Raw genomic sequence first — 26914 nt, forward strand, 5'->3', positions numbered from 1 at the left:
AAGATTCTGTTGCTAGCTTCATGAATCGATCTGGGGGCTTATATTTATGTAAAGCTGTGGTTAAAAACATGTCACCCTTAGTGGACTTTATTGCTCTGAAGAATTTTCTACTATGTATCTACTATAAGCCTCAGCTTTTTCATTTATAAATTGGAGCTGATAATGCTATGATAGTAACAAGAAAGCTGTTTGAGACAGGTTTTGTATGAGGTAGTACTGCTTCTGCCCTTACCACTCCATTCCAGTGTTGGCAGAAAATAAGGGTCTCCTGACCACTCTCTCCACTTACGCACTACTACAGCCATTTGCCACTGACCCAAGAGGAGACACAAGTCTGACAGAGTTAAGAAGGAAACAGTAAATGCTGCATTGATGATATAGGCACTGAGACAAGAAGGGAGAAAGATAACGCATTTGAGTCTAGAGGCTTCTTGGATTCTTTTGCAAGTGCACAGACATCTCTGTGCCAACTGAAACATGCCTCCCAAGCTAATTTCCTCCATTATTGACAAAGTCTGGAGAGTAATTTTAATCCCTATTTTGCTGGTTGAGGACTCACAGTGGACTCCACTGAGGTGATAGCTGGTCGCTTGGTGGAAGTGTGAATCTCATGCAGAAGTTTGGATGCCTTGGGGATGGCAGACAAATAATTACCCATCATGCTGTAGTTGTAGTTGCAGCTAGAAAGTGTGAGGCTATGCTACATATTGTCTACAGCCTTTTTTTATCTCTCTAGATCAGAGCTTCAAAGACAGGGCAGTGAATTATTGTGGCCTGCTGGCATGCGACTCCATAAAAGAGAACAATTGCTTAATTGGGTACACACTGTTGATGTATGAGTAAGCACTAATGGGTACATGCTGATAATGTACAAGATATCAATCGGAAGAAATTGTTTCCCACCTGTGCTGTGTGAGAGTTGAGACCCCACATTTAACTTACTGTAAAAGATCTCTGAAGTATGGGGAGGGTGTTTCTGTTGCATGAAAATTCGCATCTGATCTGCTCTTCTCTGTTACTATTAAGAGGAATAAAGACCAGCCAGACCTGTATTGTCTGCATAACTTAGGATGGATCTATGAGAATTTCTGTGGTTGAGTTACATTAAGAGGAAGTTCGAACTACCCACTGTAGCAAATAAGCACCTGTTATCCTGCATAACCATGATTGAGATTAGATAATGCACCATGTGGGAACGCTTTCATGTTAAGAAATTGGGTGACAGTTAATTTCTGACAGTGAATAACTTGTCTTTGTGTGTTAGTAACGTGACACTCTTGTAAGATTTTATTACATCAATTCTCAAAAAACATAAAATATCAGGCAAGTTCCTTGTGATTTAGCTGGGGGAAATCCCCAGCCCCAATGATAAAAAGAGCTCCTGTTCCCCTCGCTGTCACATCTGCTGGCAGAGATGAAGCACGTACAGGTGGCTCTGCTGCTACTTGTGCAGGGCACAGTTGCACAGGCAACCACGCTGACATCAACAGAAGTGGTAAGAAGGGGTCTCATTGCCTAAGCTTTGTGACTTTCGTTCTTCTAATGTCGTTCAGATTGGTGAAAAATCTTTTCAGGCTGCTGGGAAGTTATTACACAAATGTTGAGATCTTTGCATGGAGAAAGTTTAAAGTATTTCTCCATCTTCCCCTCAACTAATGTACAGGGACTGGGTAATAAATGTGAAAATGAGGCACGGGTTTAAAATCAGAGTCAAATTCTGCCTTTGGTTAGATGAGTGCATCTCCCAGTGAGCATCTCAGTGGATATTAAATGCTCTGTGTAGCTTCTAATTAATTAGCAAGGGCTTATAACAGGAAAGGATACACATCTTTGATGTGGAAGGAGCTGGGAGGCGGGGGCTTTCCCATCTGCTTGATTGCTGTCATAATTGCTGTCCAGGCACATGAAAGCCATGCTGGGTGTTTTGAATGGGGTGTATCCCTCTTCCCCCTAAAACTGTATCTGGTTGTGCACAAGAGAAGTTCAAATCAAAGACATAAAAACAGGAAAAAAAAGTAACAGGGAGGAGAAGAGAAGAGAAAACTTTGAAAATATGTAAAAAATGGCATTAGTGAGATTTGTTTTGATTTTGTGTGGTTTAATTTTCTTATCTTTTAAGTTAAAACTAGGCTTAAATTTTTGTAAGACAAAGTTTGCAAATAACTTTCAAGCATTCCCAAATGAAACAAAACATTTTGTCTTACATTGACCCAAGAGGCTCCCTTTTAGTAATTTTATACAGTAGGAAGACTCCCACTTTGTCTCCTAGTGACAATTTTTGATTTGATTTGACTGGCTCAGTCACCAACCAGAAATACCTAGTTACATTTTTTGAAGTTTGGGAGTGCAGTGGACACAGGCAGTGGATGCAGAACCTCCTGGAATGTGCACTTACCTGGGTAATGAACAGAGAGCTGCAAAAGTCAAGAAGATTTAAATATATGTGGACTGAGGAGAGGAAACTTAAATAGGAGATATTTCTCCTCACTAGCTTAAAGCTGCTTCTGCATTTGTGCAATTTAATTGCTACTACCTAGCTGCACACCATGTCTGAACACTCAAATGGTTGTTCAAATGGACTGCTTTGACAAACTGTCCCACAAAAGTTTGTTCATGCTGTGACCCTTTGCTGCCCACTTGGAGTTCCCTATCATCTCCTGGCTCAGGAATGGGGGCTGGGATTGGGGAAATGCAACAAGGTTGAGCAATGGATGTCCTCCCGTGGGGAAGCCCATTTGGTGCTCCATCTGTCACACCATTTGACATTGAGGGTGTGTTGCTGCAGTTCCCACCTTGTCACAGGTTTTGGTGAGACTCTTCTGTGGGCAGCAGTATGCTTCATCACTATGGTACACCATCCTCAGCACACTCTGTGTAGTCAGGGCAGACCTCCAGGGATGCTCAATGCCAGGGTGACAGCTGCTCTCCTTTATCCTGACAGGGAGGCACATATGTTCACATCTGAACATTAAAAGGAATGTATGTTGTCTTACTGCATAAAAGACTCCCAGGTGGATTAGCTTCTCAGCTGAGAAGCGTGTCAGCTCCCCTTGTGCTCCCTCCCCATGGCATGATGCTGTCCCCTTTGCTGTAAGCAGAGTGGGACACGTGTCTCAGCTGTCACAGCTTGCAGCCTGATGGCTTAGAGTGAAGGGGCAGCAAGTCCTGCTCTGAAGACTGGCGTGCAAGCTGGGCAGCCAGGAGCAGATGTCACTGCTGGAAGAACAGCAGTCTGCAAATTTAGGGCAGGGGGGCATGGTACTGTCATTTTTGACTGCCACATAGTTCTGCCAGATCTATCTGTCAGAGCCACAGCTCACACCTCCTGAGCAGGCTGAGCATCCCCTGGCTTCCACTGGCCACATGTAGCCTATCTTTGGGACAAGGTGTCTGCGAAGAGACATTGTGCTTGGGGAAATGCTAGTCAAGAAGAAAAGCCAGTTAATTTTATAGTTTCTGGGAATGGCTCCCATAATAAAACCAAAGTACTTTGGAGCTGTAGGATGGCAGCTAGTTGGTGGAGAAGGGATGGTGCCAAACACAGGAATTTGCACTGAAAGAAGCTTTCCTTTCCATTTTAGGCTCCTATCAGAACACTTCAATATCTGACTCAGCTTAATGAGAAGGCAACCAGCCAGTACACCTCCCCAAAGGTATGACCATTGCTTACTGTTCAATAAAGTCCAGAAAATAGAATAGCTAAGAAGTTGTTTTGCATTTTTTAAATGCAACTTAGTCACTTGGAGGCTTAACCCTGATGCAGGTAAGTCTGACTACGCAGATGTTGCAGTAAGAAATCAGATGAGGTTTAACAAAAGCAAGTGTAGAGTCTTGAACCTGAAGAAATAACCACAAGTGCCAGTACAGGTTGGGGGATGAGCTGCTAGAGAGGAGCTCTGAAGAGAAGGACCTGGGGATCCCGGTGGACAACAGGTTGGCCATGAGCCAATAGTGTGCTCTGGTGGCCAAAAAGGCCAATGGGATCCTGGGGTGCATTAAAAAGAGTGTGGCCAGCAGGTCAAGGGAGGTGATCCTGCCCCTCTACTCTGCCCTGGTGAGGCCTCACATGGAGTACTGTGTCCATTTCTGGGCTTCCCAGTACAAAAAAGACAGAGATTTCCTGGAAAAAGTCCAGCAGAGGGCCACAAAGATGATAAAGGGCATGGAATATCTCCCCTATGAGGAAAGGCTGAGTGACCTGGGTCTGTTCAGCCTTGAGAAATGAAGACTGAGGAGGGATCTTATTAACACTTGTAAATATCTTAAGTGTGGGAGTCAAAGGGACATGGCCAATCTCTTTTCCATGATCTGTGGGGACAAACACAAAAATGTGTGTAAGAACTTCCCAGTGCAGTGACAGAGCACTGGCACAGGCTGCACAGAGAGGTGGTGGAGTCTGTGTCTCTGGCGAAGTTTAAGACTCACTTGGATACCTGTGCAACCTGGTCTAGGGAGCTGCTTTGGCATGGGCTTGGACTTGATCTCTGGAAGTCCCTTCCAACCCCTACAATTCTGTGATTCTGTGCCCTAGGATCTATGAAGAGTTGAATTCCCAGAATTGTCAGTGTTGCTGCCATGTCATTCTGTGCTTTGGTCACAGATGATTCAATATAGCCCTAATGACTACTGAATTTCATCCCAGAAATGAAACAGCTGGGGCCACAGGGATCTGATGACAGATTTTCAAACAGTTTGGTGGTGATGACCTCCCTGGAGGAAGGAGAAGGCTTCTGTTTAATTCTGTCTTCCTCATGCAAATGAGAGTAGGGCCTTGAAACAGTATTCTGTCACCTCTAAAAAGTTTCCTCTAGAGATTGCTGAGAATGAAAAAAATTTGATTCTCCCTGTTCTACTTAGTTCAAATGTTACTCAACATTTTACTTGTAGAGGGATTTGAACCTGTTTTTTGAGAGTTCTGGTGCAGTGCTCAAGTCCAAGGTCTGTGGATTTCAGGATTTGGACTCTGCCTCCCTATGTCAGTGACTGCTCAGTAATGTGTTTGCTTTGAGCTGATTCTTCAGGGCACACTTGCTCTGAGTGGTCCTGAAATCTAAGCATCAAGAACAATGTTTATCCAAAGCGCAGCTCCAGCTCAAGTCAAAGATGGTTGGCAGTTTGACAGCAGGTTCTCACCATCCAGGCTAGCCCAGTGTGGGATGTATGGAGGAACCTTTTGTGAGATTAACCTCTTGTTAAATCTCCACCTCCAATTGAGAGCTTAAAATGTTAAATGGAGTTAGGATTGGGACCCCAAACCCATCTGTCTCCTTGCACAACTGTAATGGCTCCTGTCTTGACATATGGTTTCTGTGGATCACATTCTGTCTTAGGAAGAGCGAGAAGCTAATTCAGAGTTGTGAATGCCACTGGGATGCAATGTAGCTGGAAATTAAGCACTGAAACGGCTAGGCTGATTTGAGGATTTAATTGTAATTTAGATTTTAGGCAACTGAATACATTTTCTGATTTTCAGCAGACCTGGTACCTCTTGGCTCTTGGTGTATCTTTATTAAATTAAAGGAATGTGAGTAAGGAACATCTCTCAAATATGTATATGTAACAGTTTAGTTTTACTGTGAAATGTTGCTGTCAAGTCCTTCCTGTAGGCTAGGACAGTTTGCACTCATTTAAAGATTCAGTGTAAATTATTAAACTTTAAAAAACACATAACTCCATCAAAAGTAACAGCCTGTCCTCTGCATTTTTCCATCGGATGAAGAAAGATGTTTTTGCTATGTGGTCATTTTACTGATGCTGTATCTTGATTGAAGCGCTTCGTGGCCCAAGGTAATCCTAACTAAAAAGTGCTTCTTTTTCTCATCAGCATCATGATTCTACAGTTAGCTATGTCAATGGAAGAGTGGAAGCAGTTTTCCCTGTCCAGGTTGTGTTCTCCTCTGGGGAAACGGTCTCTTGGCATGTGTATAAATAGCACTGACTACGATGAAGCTCTGCCTTCAACTCTAGGCTCTCTTTCAACACAAATATTAACATATAATTATTTTTTTTCATAGGGAATTTGAATGCCCAAGTTGGATCTGCAGGATCATTTTGGGTGATTGTTTGAGTAAATTAATGAAGAGTTTATTAGACATATGGAATAAGCATTGTACCTCTAGAAAAAAAATGGATGGCTTTGTATAATTAGGACTGTAGTTTAGTGAAATATACAATTTGTATTTCACACTTATATATATATAGAAACACATATCTATAGTACATGCTATGCTATTCTATGTATAGTATACTCTCTCTTAGCATATGCATGCACATATATAAAATATGTACACATATATATCTGTTTTTCATACAGAAGGGATGAAATAAAGATCTTCCACCCAACAGTTAGTATGCCAATGCATATGACAGTCATACAGATACTCAGTAAGCCATATTTATTTATTCCTTTGTATTTTTCCCCTGCCTGTTTCTTTTCCTGTATTGCTGAGCAGTGTTCCATCCTTATCATGCCCATGTAGAGGAACCAGAAGTGCAAAAGCTCACAAATGACCCCATTCTTAAGACCTAAGAACTTAGGACTTATTCTTCGTATTAGTTTACATTTTGATAGATGTATCTTTAAAGTTACTCAGAACTAGTTTGCAGTATGTTTTCAGTGTGATATTCAGAAGTGCTTTGGTAACCTATCTGGCAGGGAAATCAATAGAAATGATGTGCTGGGACATTCTTGAATCCTATGAGATACTTCTCTGCTTCTTTTCATGTTAAATATCTTCAGTAGTCTGGCCTGGAGTGAAGTTTTAAGGACCATGGTGCTTGAATAACACAGATGAAACATCTTTTCATGATTTCTTTCAAAATGAGGCACATGCTGTTTGTTATGGCTGCAGAAAGAGGTTGCCAGAAGTGTGAACTAGGATCATTCCTGCTTGCTGCTTCTCTCTTCTTGGCTTTGCTCCTGGCCATTGCTGTGTGTTCTGGGTTGGCTGGGTTGAGAGGAAGTTAACTGAAACCACTGTGAAGAAGTGAGAGAAGAAGCACTGAAATTTCATCTTTTGGTTAATAGTTTTGTTGTTTGCTTCTTCCTATTTTTAAGAAGGAGAGAGAATGAGAAAATAGATGAATAACATTGGGATTTTTGCAAGGCAAGAGGAGAGATTACAGAAAGAAGTGTATTTGAAGAGAAAGTTTCTAGCTTTAAAATATGCAGCTGCACTGAAGTATGTGCCAGAATATTTTAAAGTAACATCAAATAAATTTATTAATAAATTCATGATAGGTTTATGAACTGACAAACATTTTGCGTACAAACAAAACCCAAATATTTCACTGCCCCAAGCACGCTCTAAATTCAACCCAGTGTTTACAGAAAACTATGTGATTTGGCTGTAAATTATGGCATGACTATGAATTGCCAGCTCTGACCTTTCCACATACCATCTCCATTGCTCTGGTGGTGATGCTCTGAGCACACAGACAGCCAGGACATGGGAATTCATGCTAATGGTATGGGTCATAGTTGTGTAAGCTATCCACGGCTGAGGATTTGTGTGCTGGGATGTGTAGGTGTGGTGGTGTTCAACACTATAGGAAAAGAGGTGTCTACGTTAGGTTGAGCCTGGATATTCAGTTCTTCACCTTTCAGTAGCAGATGATTAAATTCATGCCTGTTTGCAGGGACTGGCTGAGAAATTTCAAACAAAGCACGTTTCTTCAAAACTATCCCAGTTGCTATTTTCTATTTTATTGTTTTCAGCTCTATGGGTGGAAATAACTAGATGATCTGATCAATTCAATTCAGATTAACAGAGCATTAACTCTAAGACGTAAGTTACTATTTTCTTGCTGTTGCGTGGTTTCTCACCCCCTGGTAAGATTCTTTTGTTATCTTTGGATAATTGTCCACAAGATTCATAGAATCATAGAATGGCTTGTGTTGGAAGGGACCTCAAAGATCATCCCTCTAACATGGGCAGGGCTGCCACCCACCAGCTCAGGCTGCCCAGGGCCCCATTCAACCCGTCCTTGAGCACCTCTGGGGATGGGGCACCCACAGCTTCTCTGGGTAACCTGTTGTAGACTGGGAAAGTAAGAACTATTATATGCTTCTGTTTTTCCAAAGATTAAATCTTTACATCAACATTAAACCTTTTTGCTGAAATATTTGTAAGGCTGAGTAAAAAGAAATTACGAGATAATATGAATTCCTTGGAATAATAAGGTGAAAAAAAATGTAACAGTGAAGTTGTTGCTCCTATGATTGTCAGATTATTGTCAGGCATTAGCAATTGGTTCTAGAGAAGAATATTAACATTTTTCCATTATTGACTTGTTTTTGCAGCTCTTTGCCAATGTGACTGGCACTCTGGATGACCATGGAAGTTGTCAGTGTTCTGTGTACTTGCCGGATACCACCTTTCCTGTGCAGAAGGCCGAGCAATTGCAAGTGATAGCCACAATGCTTATGCAGAAATTTGAGACAGAGCTTTCTCAAGTAAGGTCTTATTTCCTCACAAATACAACAATTGTATCTTTGCTGAAAAATGGTTTCCTGTGAAAGAGTACAGCAGTCAGCACTTTTCGGTGACCTGTCTTTCAAACAGCAGGAAGGAGGGCTCTGTAATGACAGGGAGAAGGGTGCTTCAATCTCAAATCTCTGGCACTGTAGCATGTCATACATCTGAATATCCTTAGCTTCCTTCCTAGGCCTTTGCAGCTAGAGGTGTATGGCATTTTAGGAAGGAGAGTTGTATTTTTCCTCTTTGGGCTCATTTTTATTGGTTTGTGATTGCTACACAGAGCTGAAGGAAGGCAAGCTTCCTGCTCTTTCATGTGTTATGATTTGTATCAAGCCAGCCAGATTGCAAGAGGGAAATGAATGGAAAGAGAAGTAAGGTCAACACATCTCAGAGTGAGGAAGTAGGTGAATATTTGTCCCCTCACTCTTATGTTTTCAGAGATTAAAAATCAATCCAACAAACAAACTTCTATGTCAACATCTGAGGCTGTGGCAGGGAGAGCGCTGAATTATGTATTATTTTTAAAGACAAAACACACCTTCTGCTAATTTGGCTGCTTGTTGTACAAATTCAGATCCAGTTCTAGGAACTCAGACAGACCTAAATATGCTGTGGTGCAATGGAGGAAACTGCCTGTGAGGGCAAAGTCTGCCTTCGACTTTTGATGGTGGATAAAGATTCAGGATTCAGCTGAGGTGTCCAGCAGAAAGCATTTTCTTCAGGAACCAGGCATCTTAAGGAATGAAGTGTCCTTGAATTAATCAGCAGAAAAGGCACAGCATCAGATTCTAAATTCTACCCATAAATATTCATAAACCTCCTCTGGTATAATCAGAAACAGATAAGAAATTAAGCATAAAACACCACAACAACAGGCAGAGGACCGTATGGAAAGATCAGTTGAAATCACTAGATTTGAAAGAGCTGGAGCTGCTGATTCAGCTGTCAGTGGGGATATGGGGGGCAGAAGAAGCTGACAGAAGCCCCCAAGCACAGGAGTTACTTGGTCTCCTGCAGGAAGGAAGTGTTGCTTAGTTAATGATCTATGACAGACACTGAGATTTCAGGTCTTCACACTGTTCCCATTGTGGTCACCACCAGCATTTGATAGCACTGGGAAAGGAGCTAGGCCACGATTCCCAAACAGAAACGAGGTGTGATTCTTCATGGTGTTTGTGTAGTACCTGTCCCAGTTGCTTGCCATGGTGGAACTGGCCTCTTACTGGAACTCTCCTCAGAGCAGTACATTTGGGATGAGTGGCATATCTGCCAGCCTCACACAGATCCGCAGAGCATCTCAAGTGCTGCTTGATCTTTCTGTGTGGACAACCTCAAATCACCATTGACTCTATTGGGAGTTCAAGCATCATGCTCATAGGAAGACACAGGTTACTATAGATACCTGAAATTAGATGTCTGAGTTTGTACCTGAAACTCACTTTTAAAGTCAGGGCAAGCTGAATTCTTGCTGTGGACTTTAATGTCTAGGCTGCCAGCTGGCATAAACTGGTGTAACTCTATTGTCTCTAGGTACCCAACAGTGTACTGCAGTGTAGATGCTGACCTTGGCTTTCAGTTCTAGCTGCAGACAGTGACAATTCTTGACCTCTCTCAGGCTTCACTGAATTTCATCCTGTCGGGACCAATCAGCCAAGCAGTGTTACAATGCATCTGGTTAGATGAAGTGTGACATACATAGCAGTGTGATACAGGCAGAGAGACACTTCGGGTCAGAAATGAAAACAAACATTGTATTTTGGTGGAACTGTGTGTGTGCAAATTATCTCACTTATGATGTTGTTTTTCTGCAGAAAGGAGAAATCTGTCAACCACTGCCCTGTTGATACCTGAGCTTGAACAATCTAAGATCCTGTAATGCATGAGTCTCTGTGCATAGAGATACTTCACCTTCCTTCTTGTGCAGTCCCATATACTACTTTGGTTGTAGAAAGGAAAGACACGTAGAAAGAGCTCATAGAAAGAAGAAGATAGTGGAACACTGAAATGAAACCCTCATTCTCATTGTTAATCATTATTAGAAAATATCCTGAACAAAATTCTAGGGAATCATTCTGCCATCTGCAATTCTGCTGGCAATTCAGATCCCAGTCTGTCTTTATTGCTCAACCTAGTCTCACCACAGTGGTTATTTCTACTAAGGGATTTCTACTAAGTGCTTGCTTTTTGATTCTGAAAGCCTGTGCTTTATTCATTCTTCTAAAACACCCTTTGAAGCTCCTGGGAGGTTTTCCTGGGTAAGGGCTTCAGGATTGGGCCCTCTTATGATGATAGATGCTTTCCATGTGCTACAAGTCCCAGATAAACAGCCTGATTGAATTGTTAACCTTTTGCCTGATTGTACGCTAATTCAAAAAAGCAGGGGGGTCCTTTTATAGAATCAGCAGGCAGAGAAGCTTGCAGATAAAGAGATGCTCTCATGCGCCAAATGAGTGCAAACTGTAGGCTGAAAATACCAGACTAATTTTTCCTCTGTCACATCAACCTTTGCCAGCATAATTATGATTACAGAAGAAAATTAACCTTTCAAAGCAAAGCAGGAATTGGCTGCTCCTCTCAGTAAGAAAGGGGTGAGGACACCTCAGGAACAGGGATGGATCAGCACTTGATCGAAAGAAAGTACCTTTCAGAACTTAACTCACAATGGTCACAACACTCATTTAACAAAGGCAGGAGAAAAAAGCACTCCTACCCTCCACAAAGAAGAACTATTTTCAAAATAGATTAACCTGGAGTGGAATTCTTAGTGTCAGCTCACAGACTGCTTGCCAGCTGTGCTCCTTATGGGTTTGTGGAGGTCACAGCTGCCCAAAGCCCCAGGCCAAGTGGCTTTATAGGACTGCTGGTTTGTCACTTCTTTCTCATCTACCCATGTTTACTTTTTTTCTTCTGCATCTTTATCTTGCACTTCAGTTCCTCCTTCTGTAGTCTCCAAATACATGCTCGAGAAGTGTCTGTTTGCATGCTGCAAAAGCTGTTTTGATAAATACCAATTGCAGGTAAATGACACAGTATGTGAGCACTGAAGATTTTTCCTGCCCTTTTCATTCCATGAGGGTGGAGAAACAAAGGAAGCTAGTTCTTTTTTCCCTTTTTTTCCTACATATACATCACATGGCTCCATTCTCTTTCTATAAAGGACTATTTCAAGCTTTATGCACTCATTAAGCCCTACTTAAGGCTTTTATGACAAATGTGACAGCAGCCAGTACCAGTTGTTGGTCTGTGTCCCTAACCATAGACCATGCACAGAATATGTGTGCCAGTCCATCAGGAGACAACAGCCAGTTGCTAGCACACAGATACTGTAGGAGAGCAGGAATTACAAGCTGCTTCAATCTGTCTGCCAAGCAACAGAGCAACACCATGTTCCTTTTTTCTCAACTGATATTTTTCAGCTACAGAAACCCCTGAGCCAGATGTGGTCAGGCTGGAACGTCCACTCAGCACACTGCAATGCTCAGTGTATGTACTGGATTTGTCTGCAAAAACAGTATAGATCTGTTAAAACAGCATTGCTGAGAAAACTGCATTTGTCTAACAATTAGCTTGGGGTCCTATGAGCTTAAATCCATTGAAATGCTGGTGTGGCTGTGCAGAGTGCTGAAGAGTACTGGAGCTAGTTCAGGATCAACTGGCATGGACAGCTCTCAGCTACATAGGATAGTGTTCATGCCCTTGAAAGACCTGGATGGTTGTCTGGATGAAGACAGTCTGATGTGGAAGGAGAATTTCCAGTCTGTGCCTTGCAGCACCCTGCAATCAGGGCTGAAATAACAGTGTATGCCTTGGTCCAGCCCTCAGTGCTTTGATCAGAAACTCAGGACCCTGGAGAAAGCTTCAAATTCATTCTCACTAATGAGTAGCTTTCATCAATTCCAAGAGTCTATTTCAGTTGTTTGCAGGCTTGGTCTGCACAGAACAATAATAGCAATAACAATAGTAATAGTAATAATAATAATAATAATAATGTTGGTAATATTAATGAAGTATGGGAAGAGCTAATAACCCCTTGGACTATTATGCTAATAATAGACTAATTATTAGACTAAAAATAGACTAGTTATAGCCTAGTGGACCAATAGGACCTAGATAGATTTCCAAATACCTCTATGATAGTTGTAGTTTCACATACCAGTGCAATTTTGTTCAGACACGGACCAGCTTGATGTTCCTCAGAATGTAATTGTATCTTTTTCTTTTTTGGTCTGCAAAATCTAGACATACAGTTTAGGCACTGACCTTTAAAGATTTTTTTCTCAAAACTATTTCGGAGGATATCTTCCAACTCCAGTCTGATTTCAGTCACTGGTGAAAGTGCAAGGTCCATCTTCCCTCCTAACAGGTGATGGTGACAACTTGGACAAGGAATCCCAGCTGCCTCTTTTCCAGCCAGATACGAGGAGCTAGGTCTTTATATGCTGTCAATTTTTATCCTTAATATTAACAAATACCCAAGTTATTCTTTACCTAAGCTTACTCTGGGAGATCTAGGACATCCAGTGTTATGAGTCAGGGCGCATCTGCTGCAGCTTGTGGAGGCATGCCTGTTTATTTCAGATTTACAGTGCAGTTATGCTGATACTGAAAATGATACTTTTAAAAAGGGATCTTTGACATTTATGGTTCTCCTTTAAACCAATTCTGTGGATATCTTGTGATCTTAAAAGATCCTTTATGTCCATCACGAGCTCCCATGCATGTTCTTCTGACCACAAAAGATTCAGCAAAAAATTACATGGACTTATTTGATGTGTGTTTGCTGGCCTTCCAGTTTCAGAGACTGAGGGAAACAGCAAATCCATGGTCTTCACATCTTGACAGGATTTTGAAGGTTATTCCAGAGGCAGTGGGGAAAAACATTAAGATAATGCAAGAGTGATTGACAGGATAGAGACTAAAAGTATTTCAATTGAAGATGTAATATTTACGGAAATTGAGAAGGGGTTTAAACTACAAATACCAGCTGAGATATAAATACAGAGTTATTGGTGCAATGAACTAATCACATTGACTCCTGCTTAACTCTTGTGATAAAATTGTACTGACTTAAAGGAAAAAAATGCGTGGCTTCTATGAAGCGTATGGGAGAAAAATCCCCTGAAGTGATAAATTTAAAGGAACTTAAATTTTCAAAGGAATGTTCCAGGTCTATACAATATTCTTACAGTATTAATTCTGCATACGAATGCATTTGTGTGACCTTTACCTCAGCAGATATATGTGTGAAAACATATTCACCCAGACAACTGTTTAATGGTTCAAGGGCTGAAGAGGCTGCTATGTAAATTAATTTAGCTAAAGCCTGCAATAAAATTTTCACTTTCATTTAAATGCAATTTGATTTCCGACATTGTGTTTAAACATTCCCTACCCCCAAAGATAAAACAAAAACCAATTCTAGAAACTTTTGGTGCAATTCAAATGTAACACGGGTTAAAATCCTATTTGGATTTTGAATTAATAAGAAGTAAATTTGAAAACTGTGGAAACCCTTCACTGTGTTTCTCACCTTCCTTGGGTTGCTTTTGTGAGATTTGCACTTCAGCTTTCCTCATAAAAAAATTGCCAATGTAGGATGTTGGCATACTGAGGATAAAGTTAACTCACAGAGACAATATTGGCATTGGATTAAAAAAAAAAAGGGAAGATTCTGAGTAGAATTCTGCCTTCACTTATCCCCAGGCATTCCTGAGGGGACTATGTGGAACTGCCAGCAATAAACAAGGGTTAAGTTTTACATTTTTTATGTATGGGATGATAATTTTGTTTACATAGTTTGTGTGAAGAGTAAGTATAACAAGTATGTGTACCTTATATATGGGGTACTCAGGAATGTGATAAGTATGTCAAACGGGCTTATTTTACTTGCTATATTTGCCATCCTGGACCTGAATATATACCTTTCCCCCCCACTTTCTTTAAGGTTAGAGAATATTCAAAAAGGATTGAACTGTATCAACAGCAAATTCTTAATATAACCATCCGAGTGGAGCATATGGAACAGAGCAGCATATCTTACACAGAACTGGACTTCCAGTTACTGAAAGTGGAAATCAATGACCTAGAAAGACTGGTCACTCAGCTGAAATCCAGTGTTGTTGGGAGCAACGTCATCATCGATCAAATATATTTGGAGGTACCGCTAGAATCTCAATTAGCCAAAAGGTCGTCAATATGCAGAATGTCTATTCTCTCTTTAGTGTTTAGGTTGAGGAAATGTAGCTTATCTTTACTGAAGCCAGTGATATTATTTTAGTATTTCATCAGAATAAATTAAAGACAAGCTTGACCTTAAATTTATTAATGTCTTTTTCCTTAATGTAGAATACAGAAATGCAAAAACCCCACCCAAACAAATGGGGTCCTCTTTATTTTTGCCAACCCTCTGCCTGGAAGAGATTATTTTTGCATAGTACTGAGCATATGAACTTTAAATTATTATAACATATATTAATTTATTGACACCCATGCTTCAAAGCCTCTATGCTTTAACTTAGATAATTAAAAAATTAGCTTCTGGTTGCTGGGGCAGTGACCCAATCAATACAAAATCAAGAAATGGGAAAGACTGTCACCTTCCCAGTGGACCATAAATCACATTTTCAAAATTGTAATTAATCACTCACCTAGAGAGAATAATTGCTTTGCAAGAAAATGAAATATCGTTAGTTTCTCCATTGTCCTCTAGATCACCAAGTAGGTGATTGAGAACATTACTTATCTCTGCAAAAAAAATTTCAAGATACTTTTTGAGACTAGAATAAGGACTTTCTCACACACAGTAGTGTGCATTTGTTTAGGACCTACTGGATATTTTTACACAACATATAAAATAACACTGTTCTGCATTACAGTATAGAGCTGAGTGTCATAGCAGATCACATTGCACTGTTGGAAATGTAAGGCCAGCAGAATAGGGCCGATTCCTTAAAAACATCTTCTGTGATGTGATGAAACCTGCTTACAAATATCTATAAAACAAAGTTGAAAGGAATATAAAATGTTTGTCTTTTTTTATTCTCCCCTCTTAGATCATGAATCTAACTATACTGGTAAATGAACTAGAATCAATGGACAAAAACAATATCCTCGCAATACGTCGACAAATTGCGACTCTTCAGAATCAATTGAGAGAGTGTGAAGAGAGCAAAAACATTACTGTAGTACCCCCTTCTTTCCCACCAGGTAAGCATTTGTCTTGTTTGAGCAATGCAATCCATGAGCATTAGAAACAATTGTAATGATACTACCCAGTATTGAAAAATTGATCAGAAAGCTATTAATGTCTCATCAGCAGGTTCAAGAGGAAAAAGAAAGTGAGAAAAAAACTCTTGCAGACACATTAATTGGTTTCAGCTGGAGAAAGCTGTAAACTTCCCCTCACCTGTAGTGTGAAAAGCGAGTGTCTTCCCATAACTTCTATTTCTTTTCCAAACAATTTCCTCTTTTTATTATTTATTTATTTTTAAATGTAGGAAACAGTTTTTATCAGACCAGCTTTGATTTTTAATAGTTCCTGTGAAAGTGACTTGTTTCATGGCAATTTTGCTCTAAAGCTGCTTGAGAATTTATGAGCAACAACTGATGTGCTAAAGCTGTTGGTATACAAACTGACAAAGGTGGCTTTGCATGAATACTTTTGCCCCACAGGCAAAAGGCTCTTCTAAATCAAAAGGTCAAGAACTTTGAGGCAGGAATTCTGGCTTCAGGGAAATAAGTGGGAGTTTTCATATTGATTTCAGTGGAAGTAGGACTTAAGTCTTTTTAAAAATAGAATGTTGCATTCTGGAGCTTATATCTGTGGTTCCTAAAGCACAGCTCATAATAGAATCATAGAATCATTATGGTGGGAAAAGACTACTAAGATCACCTAGTTCAACCATCGACTCATCATCAACATGCCCACTAACCATGTTCCTCAGTGCCACCTCCAGGAATTTTGACTCTACCAGCTCCTTGGGCGGCCAATGTTTCATCACTCTTTCTGAGAAGATGTTTTTCCTAATATCTAACCTGAACCTCTCCTGGCACAGTTTGAAGCCATTCCCTCTCATCCTAGAACATATCAACTGTCATAAGACATATGGTAATTATATTACAACTGGAACAGTTTTTGTCTTGGCCTATGCTCAGTTTGAAAAATCACATTGCAAGTGAACTGCAGTCTGAGGAATTTTGAGTTGACGATATGCTGGAGCATACTGCTTGTGAAGCATGAGCTGAGATGTGCTGGGTCAAGCTTTCCACTTGCTAACAGATGGTAGGATTTATCAGGCTGTGTTGATCCCCTGAGTATTTTATACACAAGGGCTTCAATTGACAGAGTATTGTAAAAGAGTAAGCACGCTATTGTACACAATACCTGGGGGAGGAATCCTGCTTTTTTCACATAAGGTAGCTAGCAATCAGTGAGGTTAAATGCAAGGAAGGTCATAAAATATGAGGTATGCATTTATTTGCACCCACCAGCATTTACCTCTCATTGCATTTGGGTCAGCAAGTTCAGGTGTCTTGTTGAAAAGGTGAGAGTCTGGAACTAGTAGAAATATAAGCTTTCCATGGATTAGCAGCATCCCTGCTGTCATCTCCTCGGGGCTTTATGGAGTTGCAGGCAGCTGCTGCGCTTCCCTGGTAGGATGCACGAGTAGCACCTTGTCTGGGGATCAGGCAGGAGAAAAAGCTGAAATAAAAATCTGCACAGCAAAATTTCAAGGCCCTTCTGCTGCTCAGCAGAGGCTTAAAATGCTACAATGAAAAGAAAAAAAAAATGCAAGCAATGTTTTAAAAGTATTTGAAGGACGTCTCATTGATTTATTGTGAGTGACGGTGTGTGGAAAGAAACAGCTTCTTTATCTTCAAGCCTACAGCAAACCTTTGTTTCGGTGGGAAAGTAGCGAGCTCTGGAACAAGAATGCTGTGTCCTTCCATGAATGATAGAGGCAGGAGCTGCTTTTATGCCTGGGTGGCTGACGTGAGTGTCTGTGGAGCTTTCACAGAGTGGAAGAGGGAGGTCTGCACTTCACAGTGCAGCTCTGTGCACAGATAGGCAGGTCATGTGCAGAACAGGTCAACAGTTCTGGGGTGGAATAAATGTAGCTGTGTAGGCTGACTGCAGTGACGTGGCTTAGTGGACATGGTCGTGATAGACTGATGGTTAGACTTGACAACTTTAATGATTCTGTGATTCTATGACTATAGCAGAATTAATTAGCATTGCTTCCCAGGGCACGGTGATGACGTGGACAGAGTTTATCTGGGACCAAATTGATACTGCTTTAGCATTGTCTTTGTCTTGACTGGTGTGCCAGATGGCTCAGGTATCTTTGCATGCTACTGCACTGTGTGGGAGCCACAGAGAACAAAATTGCCTACAAGGTCCAAACCCTAGGTAGTATGAATCACTAAGGCTGGAAAAGACCACTAAGGTCATCTAGTCCAACCATCAGCCCATCACCATTGTGCCCACTAACCATGTCCCTTGGTGCCACATCTCCATGTTTCTTGAAGACCTCCAGGGATGGTGACTCCACCACCTTTCTGGGCAACCTGTTCCAATGGCTCATCACTCTTTCTGAGAAGAAACTTTCCCTAATATCCAAACTGAACCTCACTTGGTGCAATTTAAGGCCATTACCTCTTGTCCTATCACTAGAACTTAAATAGCTGTGGTGACTTCTTGTGAGTTATCACCACTGACATCATCTAAGGACATCCTTTGGCACCATCTGTGAGTTCATCTCATGTCTCCAGTAACAGGAAACCCAGAAGGCTTGGAAGATGTGTGTGGGTGTATTGTCATGGTCACCTCTGGGCTAAAGGTGCTCTCTGAGCCCAGCCCTGGAGGTGTTTGAGGCTAGGCTAGATGGAGCCCTGGGCAACCTGGTCTGGTGGGTGGCAGCCCTGCTTACAGCAAGGGAGCTGGAGGTCAATGGTCTTTAAGGTCCCTTCCAACCTAAGACATTCTATGATTCCAAGGCTGGCAGAATGGACAAGCAGACAGATTGTGGAGGGCTGGCAAGTTTCCTAATCACTGGAGATGCCAACTCTACAGATAACTTGAGTGTTATATAGAATCACATCACTGCTAATCCATGCAGGACTAGAATTTCGTGACATTATGTGCCTAATTGGCAAAGACTTCGTAGAGCAACTATGTACTGCAGACTGTATCTGGAAACAAGTGGTGGTAGAACAACATTATTGCCTGGGGAGATGGAGTAAGTGTGTGAGAGAGCTGCATTTTCTAGATGGTCACTTTGAAACATTTGCATGGATGCTCACACCTAGTGCTTCAAAGCTGTCCAGCACTCATTTGAGCATTTGACCATAATTTCCATATGTTTTCTTTGCAAGCCTGAATGCCTTGAATTCCTGCCAAACCATTTGGCCTTGCCCTGCTTTTAGTTCATATTATATTTATAATGTTTGTATTAAACTGACTCTTTGTCCTGTTTTCAGACTGCGTTTTCTTTCCTCCTTCCTGCTTTCTCCTGCATATTTTGGGTAGGCAGTATGAACCAGTGAGAGCCTGGATAATCCCCAAGCTGTCTAAGACTATGAGTCTAAAGGCAAGTTTAATTAAAGCTTCTTGCTTCTCAGTGCTGTACTACACAGCCCCTCTGACTCTGTCCCCTAAGGCTTTTGCTGCCTTATTTCCAGAATGAGCAGCCTCTCTTTCTCAAATAATGTATCTGAGGGAAATCTCTGGTCTTCATTTGCTCAGTCTTCCAACTGGAGGTGTGGGTATCTGAAATTGGATCAGTAAACACATAGTTAATCATCCTCATCATCATCACTAACTTTCTTATCTGCAGCAGGGCCCAACTTCTCTCTCTTGCACAGTCCAGTGGGAAGAAATATTTATCCATTTGTTTTTTCCTTTGTGCTGATTTCATCTGGCTGTGTCAGGACAAATATAGAAAGGAAAGAACCCCATGATGGTACTTTGAGGATTCTGCAGCAGATTTTTTGTCACATCTCACTGAAACGATCTGAGAGAGGCAGCAGGGAGAAGTGAGTCAAACAAGACTCAAAGGCAAAAAAAAAAAAAAAGGCAATAATAATGAAAAAATAGAGTAAAGCTTTTCCCCCTCCACCCTCCCCAACTTTTGTATGTTAAGAAATTAAGAATTTCAAGTTACTGGTGAATAGTTCTTACCAGCAGGAAGACTCGATGTAGCCTAATCCTGAAGCTCAGGCATTGAAGTTTTAGAACAATTTCACTTTTACTTTAAATTTTACCTCCTACACAACCTCAAGACACCTGTTTTTTGGGAACTGTCTTGGGTTGTGTTCTGGAACAAGTATGTCCATACAGAAAGAGAGAGATGCCACCAGGTACCCAAAAGGAAATGGGCTTTGCCTCCTCTCCAGGACTGTCTTAACTGCCCTTGGCAACACACGTGCTTCCGTGCCTCCGCTCACTGTAGAGGGTCTTGAATTTTTAGATCCCTGAAGGCAGGTCAGACAAGTTTGAGCTCTCCAGTCCTTTTAGATGCTGTAAACTTATGCCTATGCTGACTGCAGCTCCCTTAGTCTGAGTCCATGCTCATTGGTACTGGTGAAGACTGAGTTGTCTGTGGGTTTACATGTTACTGAGAAATAAATAGCAAAGTTTTTCTCTGTGCAGCTCTGCCTCCTTTGTCTCAAGCCATAGTAACAGATGGTATCTGGATGCAGTGGGTCATTCTCCTCCTGTTTATGTGCTTCCTTCAAGCTAAACAAGCCCAGTTCCTTAACATTTCTTTCCTACGAAGAAAGGTTCATAGTTTTTTTAGCTTGGAGAAGAGAAGGCTCCAGGGAGACCTCAGTGTGGCCTTCCAAGTACTGGAAGGGAGCATATAAACAGCAGGCATAACCATTGTTTACATGGGTTGATAGTGATCAGACAAAGGGGAAGGTTTTAAACTAAGATGGGGGAGATTTAGATTGGATGTTAGGGTTAAGTGTTTTCCCTCAGAGGGTGGTAACGCACTGGAACATGTTGCCCAGAGAGGTTGTGGATGTCCCATGCCTGGAGGCAATGAAGGCAAGGATGGATGTGGCTCTGGGCAGTCTGGTCTAGTGGCTGGCGACACTGCCCATGGCAGGGGATTGAAACTAGATGATCTTTGAGGTTTTTTTATTAACCCAGGCCATTCTATGATTCTATGATATGATCTACTGGGAGGGGGTGATGCATATCTGGTGCATGGGAGTACATATGAGAGTGAAGCACCAGCCTGCTGATGGTCTCTGTTCCCCTCATGGGAGTTCCTTTAAATGCGTGTCCCACAAATGTGGTCCCTTCCCTTCTGCAATTAGACGCAGCTACTTGGAGAAACAAGACTCAAAAGGATGTTCTGTGCATGCTCAGTTCTGCAGCCCATCAGCCAGTGAAGTCAGGTTCTTTTCAGTTGTGACTTCTGAATGACAGCTCCTAGTAAACAGTTGAGCTGAGATATTGGTTCTTTATGCAGGGAGCAGAAGATACCTGTGTGTATGTATCTGTGTTAGCCCTTCTCTATTTGCTACACAGGCATGAAAGAAGGGAAGGCAAAAATACCAGGACTTAATTTATCAGTAGCCTAAAAGAGTCCAAAACGGAGTTAAATACATGAAAGTTTGCATAATATATATGAATGTATTTCAAGTATCTTCTAATATTTACAAAAGTACGTGACACTTTGTTTCCTTTGTGCATTTTTTCCCTAAAAGATCCAGACAGGGAGGCAAGGTTAGACTGAATAAACAGCAGTGAGTTCTTCCAAACCTGTGCAGAAGACAAATCACCCCCTGACTACCACTGAGTTTTCTGGTTAAAAAAAAAATTAAAAAATAAAGAAAAATCTGGGAGAGTTTTCAAGGAAATCAGAATCAAGCACATGCTGTATAGAAAGCTCAGACAATTTTTGATGTCATTAAAAGGGAACATGCTTCTAACTTTATTTTAATAATTCATTGTTTCATAAATAAAAACCAAACAAGTGTTCAGCAGAGGGATCTCTTTAAGGGAAGAAATAATAATTTATTATTTCTTTTGTAAAAAAAAGGTCTCTCTGCTGAACACACGTTTGTTTTTTATTTATGAAACAATGTATGAATTATTAAAATAAATCTGGAATTGTGTTCTGCTTAATGACATGAAAAATTATTTGAGGTCGCATATAGATGAGCTTAGAAGTGCTTCACTACCTGCAAGCTTTGGTGCTATGTTTTTCTAAACAAATCAAGAGATTTGGAGCATTTAATAACCATTTACTTCTGAGATACGTTTATTGTGATTTAATCACAGTAATATATTCGTCACCAGCTGAAAGAAGCCCTTGTGCCGGAGGTAACAATACGTAATAGACTTATAAGAAAAACAATTTGAATTGATTCATGGAGTTGGCAGGCTGCAAGCCATTTTGCACTCTCTGCTTTAGCTTTCTCCCATTGCATGAGCTGAGGTATAAGCACCTCCAAACATGAATGTTTGTGCCAAGTGCTGAGGCAGTGTCACTAGCCGTGCTATGTGCCATTTCCAGAGATGCAGCCTGGCTGGCCATACAGCAATGCCTTCCTGGTGTTCTATATTTGGAAAAGAGCTTTCTGCTCCAGGCCTTCATCCTTTGTGAAACACTTAAGTGCATGCTTAACTACTCATCTTCTCAGAGCCAGGAATGTTGATTTGCTGTGATTCTTGGTGGCATGGAGTGTTCAACCGAGACCATCACATGTTTCAGCAGACTGAATTTCAGGATTTAAAACGGACTGGGGGATGGCACGAGGTTGTTCACAACATGCATCACTCTCTCTGCATTTCTGCCATAAGCTGGGCACCCATCACGCAGTCTCACTCCAGGGTTCGGTGCTGGCCTCAAGGGAGATGCCAGTGTGGCTTGGAGGATTCTCTCTGCACAGTGATTTATATTTAATATAAAGATGCCTCCCACTTTCCTCAGAGACTGTGAGAATGCTGAAGGTGAATCACATGTCCACTCAAGTCATGAGCACAGGCAAAGCATGTGTGTTTTATGACTGTGTGTTTTGTAGTGGAAAGAGGTAAATACTACATTTTGACAAAGGAGTAGACACGGAGAGCTTCACTGCCAAAACAGACTTTCCACATTGACACAACTGTTACCCGCTTGCCTGGACAATCAGATCACAGATTTCCTTGCCCCAGGGAAGAGCACCTTCTCCTACCTCTATAAAGGATCTTTTGACATTTGCTATGGTTCACTTTTCACAGAATATCTTGTTTCCGAGTGTTTTTTGAAGGAGTGTATCTTAGTCTGGTCTCTCTCCACGTTTCTATTTGTGGAATAAGACTAGGATGTCTTTGAATGCAAGATACATAGGCTTTTTCTGGCAGTGGCTTCAAGTGTTTTCAATTTATTTTCATAATTATACTCTACCCTTTGGTAGGAATGGCCAGCTTTGATGGCAAATAGAAGTTTTTGCTCTGTTATTTCTCTGTCTTTTTTTTTGCTCTGAGACATAGGTTATTATTATTCTAGATGTTCCCTCATAAGGCTGGGTTTATAACTAGCAGCTCTTCTCATTCAAGTGGTAAACAATCGTGACATGGAACCCAGAAGAATCCTTAAAAACAGAAGATAAGTTTGACTTTAATTATTGATACCACAGTTGGTGGTAGATGAAGTTCCTGTGCTGTGAGGGATTCCTAACACCAAACAGTTGTGCCATTAACTGTTAGTTAATTGAAACATGAAGTTCGAGCCTGTTCTAGTGATACATATTCCATTTTTATGGAGGAAGGCTGAGCACCTTGCTGAATTGGGAAACCTCACAGAATCATAGAAGCATAGAATTACTGAGGTTGGAAAAGTCCTCCAAGATCATTCAGTCCAACTGTCCATCTACCAACCATATTTCCCCACTAAACCATGTCCCTTGGTACGATGTCTAAATGTTTCTTGAACGTCTCTGGGTACCTTTAAGCCTGGGAGCTAGTTCCAGTCACTTGGTTTTTCTACTTAGACTCCCACAGGTGGAACATCTCTGCAATGGAAAGTGTGGGACATTTCTGTGGCAGCTGAATAAAATACTAATATTTACACCTGAAAAAAGTATGTTGATTTTGCCAGTGGCAGCTTTGGACTTACCAAAGGTGCATGAAAATTTCTGAGTGGAGATTTTTTTCCATCAGTGGCTGATGATGCTGAGAGTTTATCAGGAAAATGGAATGTCACTGTTGTTCGTTAGAAGTATATATTGTAGATACATTTGGACATTTTTGTTTCAAATACTGTTCATCAACATTGAATATTCATTCCACTTTGTTGTTTGTTCCTAGTAAATGTGGAACAAATTCTGTTCATCCCAAAAGCACACATGTTCTTTAGGTGCAAAAAAGTCAAATATTTTGGGTGTCAAAATGGGAAAAAAAAATTCCATGTTTCTGAAGATGTTTTCATAGTTGATGTATGGAAAATAGAACTATTCTGGTACATTTTGAAGTTAGGCTCTCTAGAATTGCTAGATATGAAAACTAGGAATGATGTCTATCTACATTTCCTAGGCTGTAATTGATACTGCCTACAGATTTCTTTGAGAGCTTGAGGTGGAAGGCACCATGTGGCTGTGATGCACTGTTTCAAAACTGTGATTCTGACAGTAGAATGCTAATCTGAAATGGGGCCTTGAAATTACTACTGCTGCTTCTTCTTCCTACCCCTCCTCAGCAAAATACAAAGAAATCAGATGTTTCTCTTTCTCATCTCCCACAGTTTCTGTTTCACTGAGGTGGAAAATAACCTAAAATGCTTCTGAAATTGTATTTACCAGGGGATTTCCAAGTGCACCTCACATCAAATATGTCCCTTGTCTGGAATGGCGCAGTAGGTTATTAATTTCTTCAAAATAATCTTAATTGAGGATGAATGTCCCTGTCTTTTTCTTTTTTTTTTTCTTCTCACAGTATTTACTGTAATTATGTGTACTCCTTTTTTTTTTTAAATCAACTTTCTAAGTCAGCTTGAAACACTCCTTGGTCCAAAAGGAGCTCTTTTACATATGAAATTACGCATTTATGTCTGTGCTTTGCCTCAGAGCTAATCCCTAGTAAGCACACTGGAGAGACTATGCTGTACAAAACCTCCCCCTTAATGACGGCTTGGAAAACCTGTTTTTTCTCTTTCATTACAGGTAGCTGCATTCATCGTGGACTGCTGAACGTTAGCCAACCCTATATTGTAAAGCTGAACTGGAAAGGATTTTCCTACAAATATGGTTCCTGGGGTAGAGATTATTCTCCCTCCAAACCTGAGAAAGAAATCTATTGGGTTGCACCATTGGAAAATGGGAGATACTTTGAATATTTTAGATTTTATGGTTCCTTTGATGATTTGCTGCTGTATAAAACAATGTATGAAAGAAGACTAAGATATGGGGAAGGAAGTGGTGCTGCTCTTTATAATAATTATTTCTACTATCATGTTTACGGTTCATCAAATATAGCCAAGTATGATATAAATACAGACAGTGTAGTTTTGAGTAAGGCCCTTCCCTCTGCTGCTGTTGGTAACCGTTTCTCATATGCAGGTGTATCGTGGCAAGACATAGATTTTGCCGTGGATGAAAATGGGTTGTGGGTAATATATTCAACAGAAAATAGCATGGGCAACATTGTGATTAGCAAACTCAATGAGACCACACTTGATGTGCTAAATACTTGGCAGACTAGACAGTACAGGCCATCTGTTTCCAATGCTTTCATGATATGTGGCATTCTGTATGCCACAAGGACATTAAACACTAGGAAAGAGGAAATCTTCTACATGTATGACACAAATACTGGTGAAGAAGGTCGTGTTAGTGTCATTATGGATAAAAATTTAGAAACAATCCAGAGTCTTGCTTACAGTCCTGCAGATCAGAGACTGTATGTTTACAATGATGGTTACCTTCTAAGATACGATGTGATCTTTCAGCTTTAGCATCTCAGTGACACAAGCATTCCATGAAACTGGCAGCAGCTAAAATAAGAGATCTGATATGCCTTTAGACAATGCTATCAACACTATGGCATTAGTCTAGTCTGAGGTACTGTGTTTCTGGGTGTTACATATATTGCTTTGATTACTCTCCTTAAAAGAATTACCTACCCTGATCAGTTATATTAATGGCATCGTGTTTGGCAGTACTGGGTTCCTCGGGTTTTGATTGGTGTTTATTGGTGCTTGGTGCTTTAAAATTGTCCTGCCTCTAAGGGCAGATTTACAGTGTAGACTTAGTACATTTTGCTCATGGAAATTGATGGGCATAGGCTATTCACTGACTGAGAAGCTAATAGACCACTGATGGGCACTTATGTAACATAGACAAGGCACGCAGAAACCAAGAATGAATTTCCACTGAACTTTTTCGAGATGAACTGAGGCCTCAGCAAATTAACTTTAAAATAGTATAGGAAGCAGAACTTGGTCTGAAGACAACAACCCATTTCTTGGGTGGATGCAGAAGAAGCTGGCTCAATGCTTCAGGAGAGGGAATAGAAACACACTTTGCTGTTCAAAGCATACTATGGGCAGGGAAGAGGAGGCTGTGGGTCTGAGACAGCACAGAGCTCACTGTCCTTGTCAGAGCTGATGCAGTGGGGCAGCTGCCATGCCCGTGGCTGCCTCTCAGCAGCTCAGCCTTCTCCCAAGCTGCCACAGCAGCAAGCAGGCTTCCTGGTGTGATTGTGGGGACAGACTTGCATCACTGCTTTTGCTGTCCTCCTCTCTGTCCAATTTGTCACCCTTAACAACTCCTTATGGAGTGGCCTGGCCTTAGGGATGGTCTTACTGCAGTCTAGCCATGTTTTGTGGTCACTGTGGCTCCTCTTCCCTGGCAATGCAAGAAATACGCTTTTCCTTTCCTTTATGCCCTTGTAAGCTGTTTGAAATCCTTCTGTTGACTTTATTGGCCACAGCCCAATTATATATATATCATGCATTGCCATGAAATGACAGGAGTGTTATTTAATGTGCCTCTATTCAGCAGTTTTGCCATTCTGCAATTGGATTTCTGAGAGCCTTGTTACTGTAGGGTCCAATTCATTCCCTGTGTAATTCTGTCTTACAGCAAGGCAAGTGGTCTTGTGGAAAACAGAAGTCTGGTCAAACTAGTTGGATATGTGTTTGTTTTATAAATGGCTGGTGGGAAATGGTTTTTGAATGTGTGTACTGTACCGATGTCTTACCTTCATCGTATCAGAAAACAAGCTGAAAATCCGGAACTCCATGATGAAGAAAGTAGTTCACATTATTCATTTACTTCTGCTATGTTTGCAAATGTGTTTGTGTCTTCAGATAATCAAAAGCAATATGCAAATAACTAGCTTTGTTTTAATTAAAAAATAATTCAAAGAATCTCAGCTGTGCTATAGTCATGTGAAACTCCTTGTGACAAGTAGACAACTTTGGGGATGCAACAGGAAGCCA

The 26914-nt window shown here is 41.0% G+C and overlaps 1 protein-coding gene across 1 annotated transcript; it reads left to right on the top strand.

Annotated features, from left to right (window-relative positions):
* The first annotated feature begins 1414 nt into the window (after positions 1–1414).
* OLFM4 (olfactomedin 4) lies at positions 1415–26648 on the top strand. Its single transcript, XM_065743980.1, has 6 exons — positions 1415–1495; positions 3582–3653; positions 8303–8455; positions 14425–14637; positions 15533–15686; positions 24636–26648. Exons 1-6 carry the CDS (start codon positions 1415–1417, stop codon positions 25424–25426), a joined length of 1464 nt encoding a protein of 487 aa, XP_065600052.1. The 3' UTR covers positions 25427–26648.
* The last annotated feature ends 266 nt before the right edge of the window (positions 26649–26914 follow it).

Source organism: Cyrtonyx montezumae, unplaced genomic scaffold (genome assembly GCF_038088225.1).
Source record: "Cyrtonyx montezumae isolate F1298 unplaced genomic scaffold, pur_monq_1.0 scaffold_3, whole genome shotgun sequence".
Taxonomy (NCBI): Eukaryota; Metazoa; Chordata; class Aves; order Galliformes; family Odontophoridae; genus Cyrtonyx; species Cyrtonyx montezumae.

What these genes read in the sequence shown, in the direction of transcription:
- OLFM4 (XM_065743980.1), top strand. Translation starts at nt 1,415, where the DNA reads ATGAAGCACGTACAGGTGGCTCTGCTGCTACTTGTGCAGGGCACAGTT. An exon ending in CGCTGACATCAACAGAAGTG is followed by an intron (nt 1,496 to 3,581) that starts GTAAGAAGGGGT and finishes TTTCCATTTTAG; the next exon opens with GCTCCTATCAGAACACTTCA. An exon ending in GCCAGTACACCTCCCCAAAG is followed by an intron (nt 3,654 to 8,302) that starts GTATGACCATTG and finishes TTGTTTTTGCAG; the next exon opens with CTCTTTGCCAATGTGACTGG.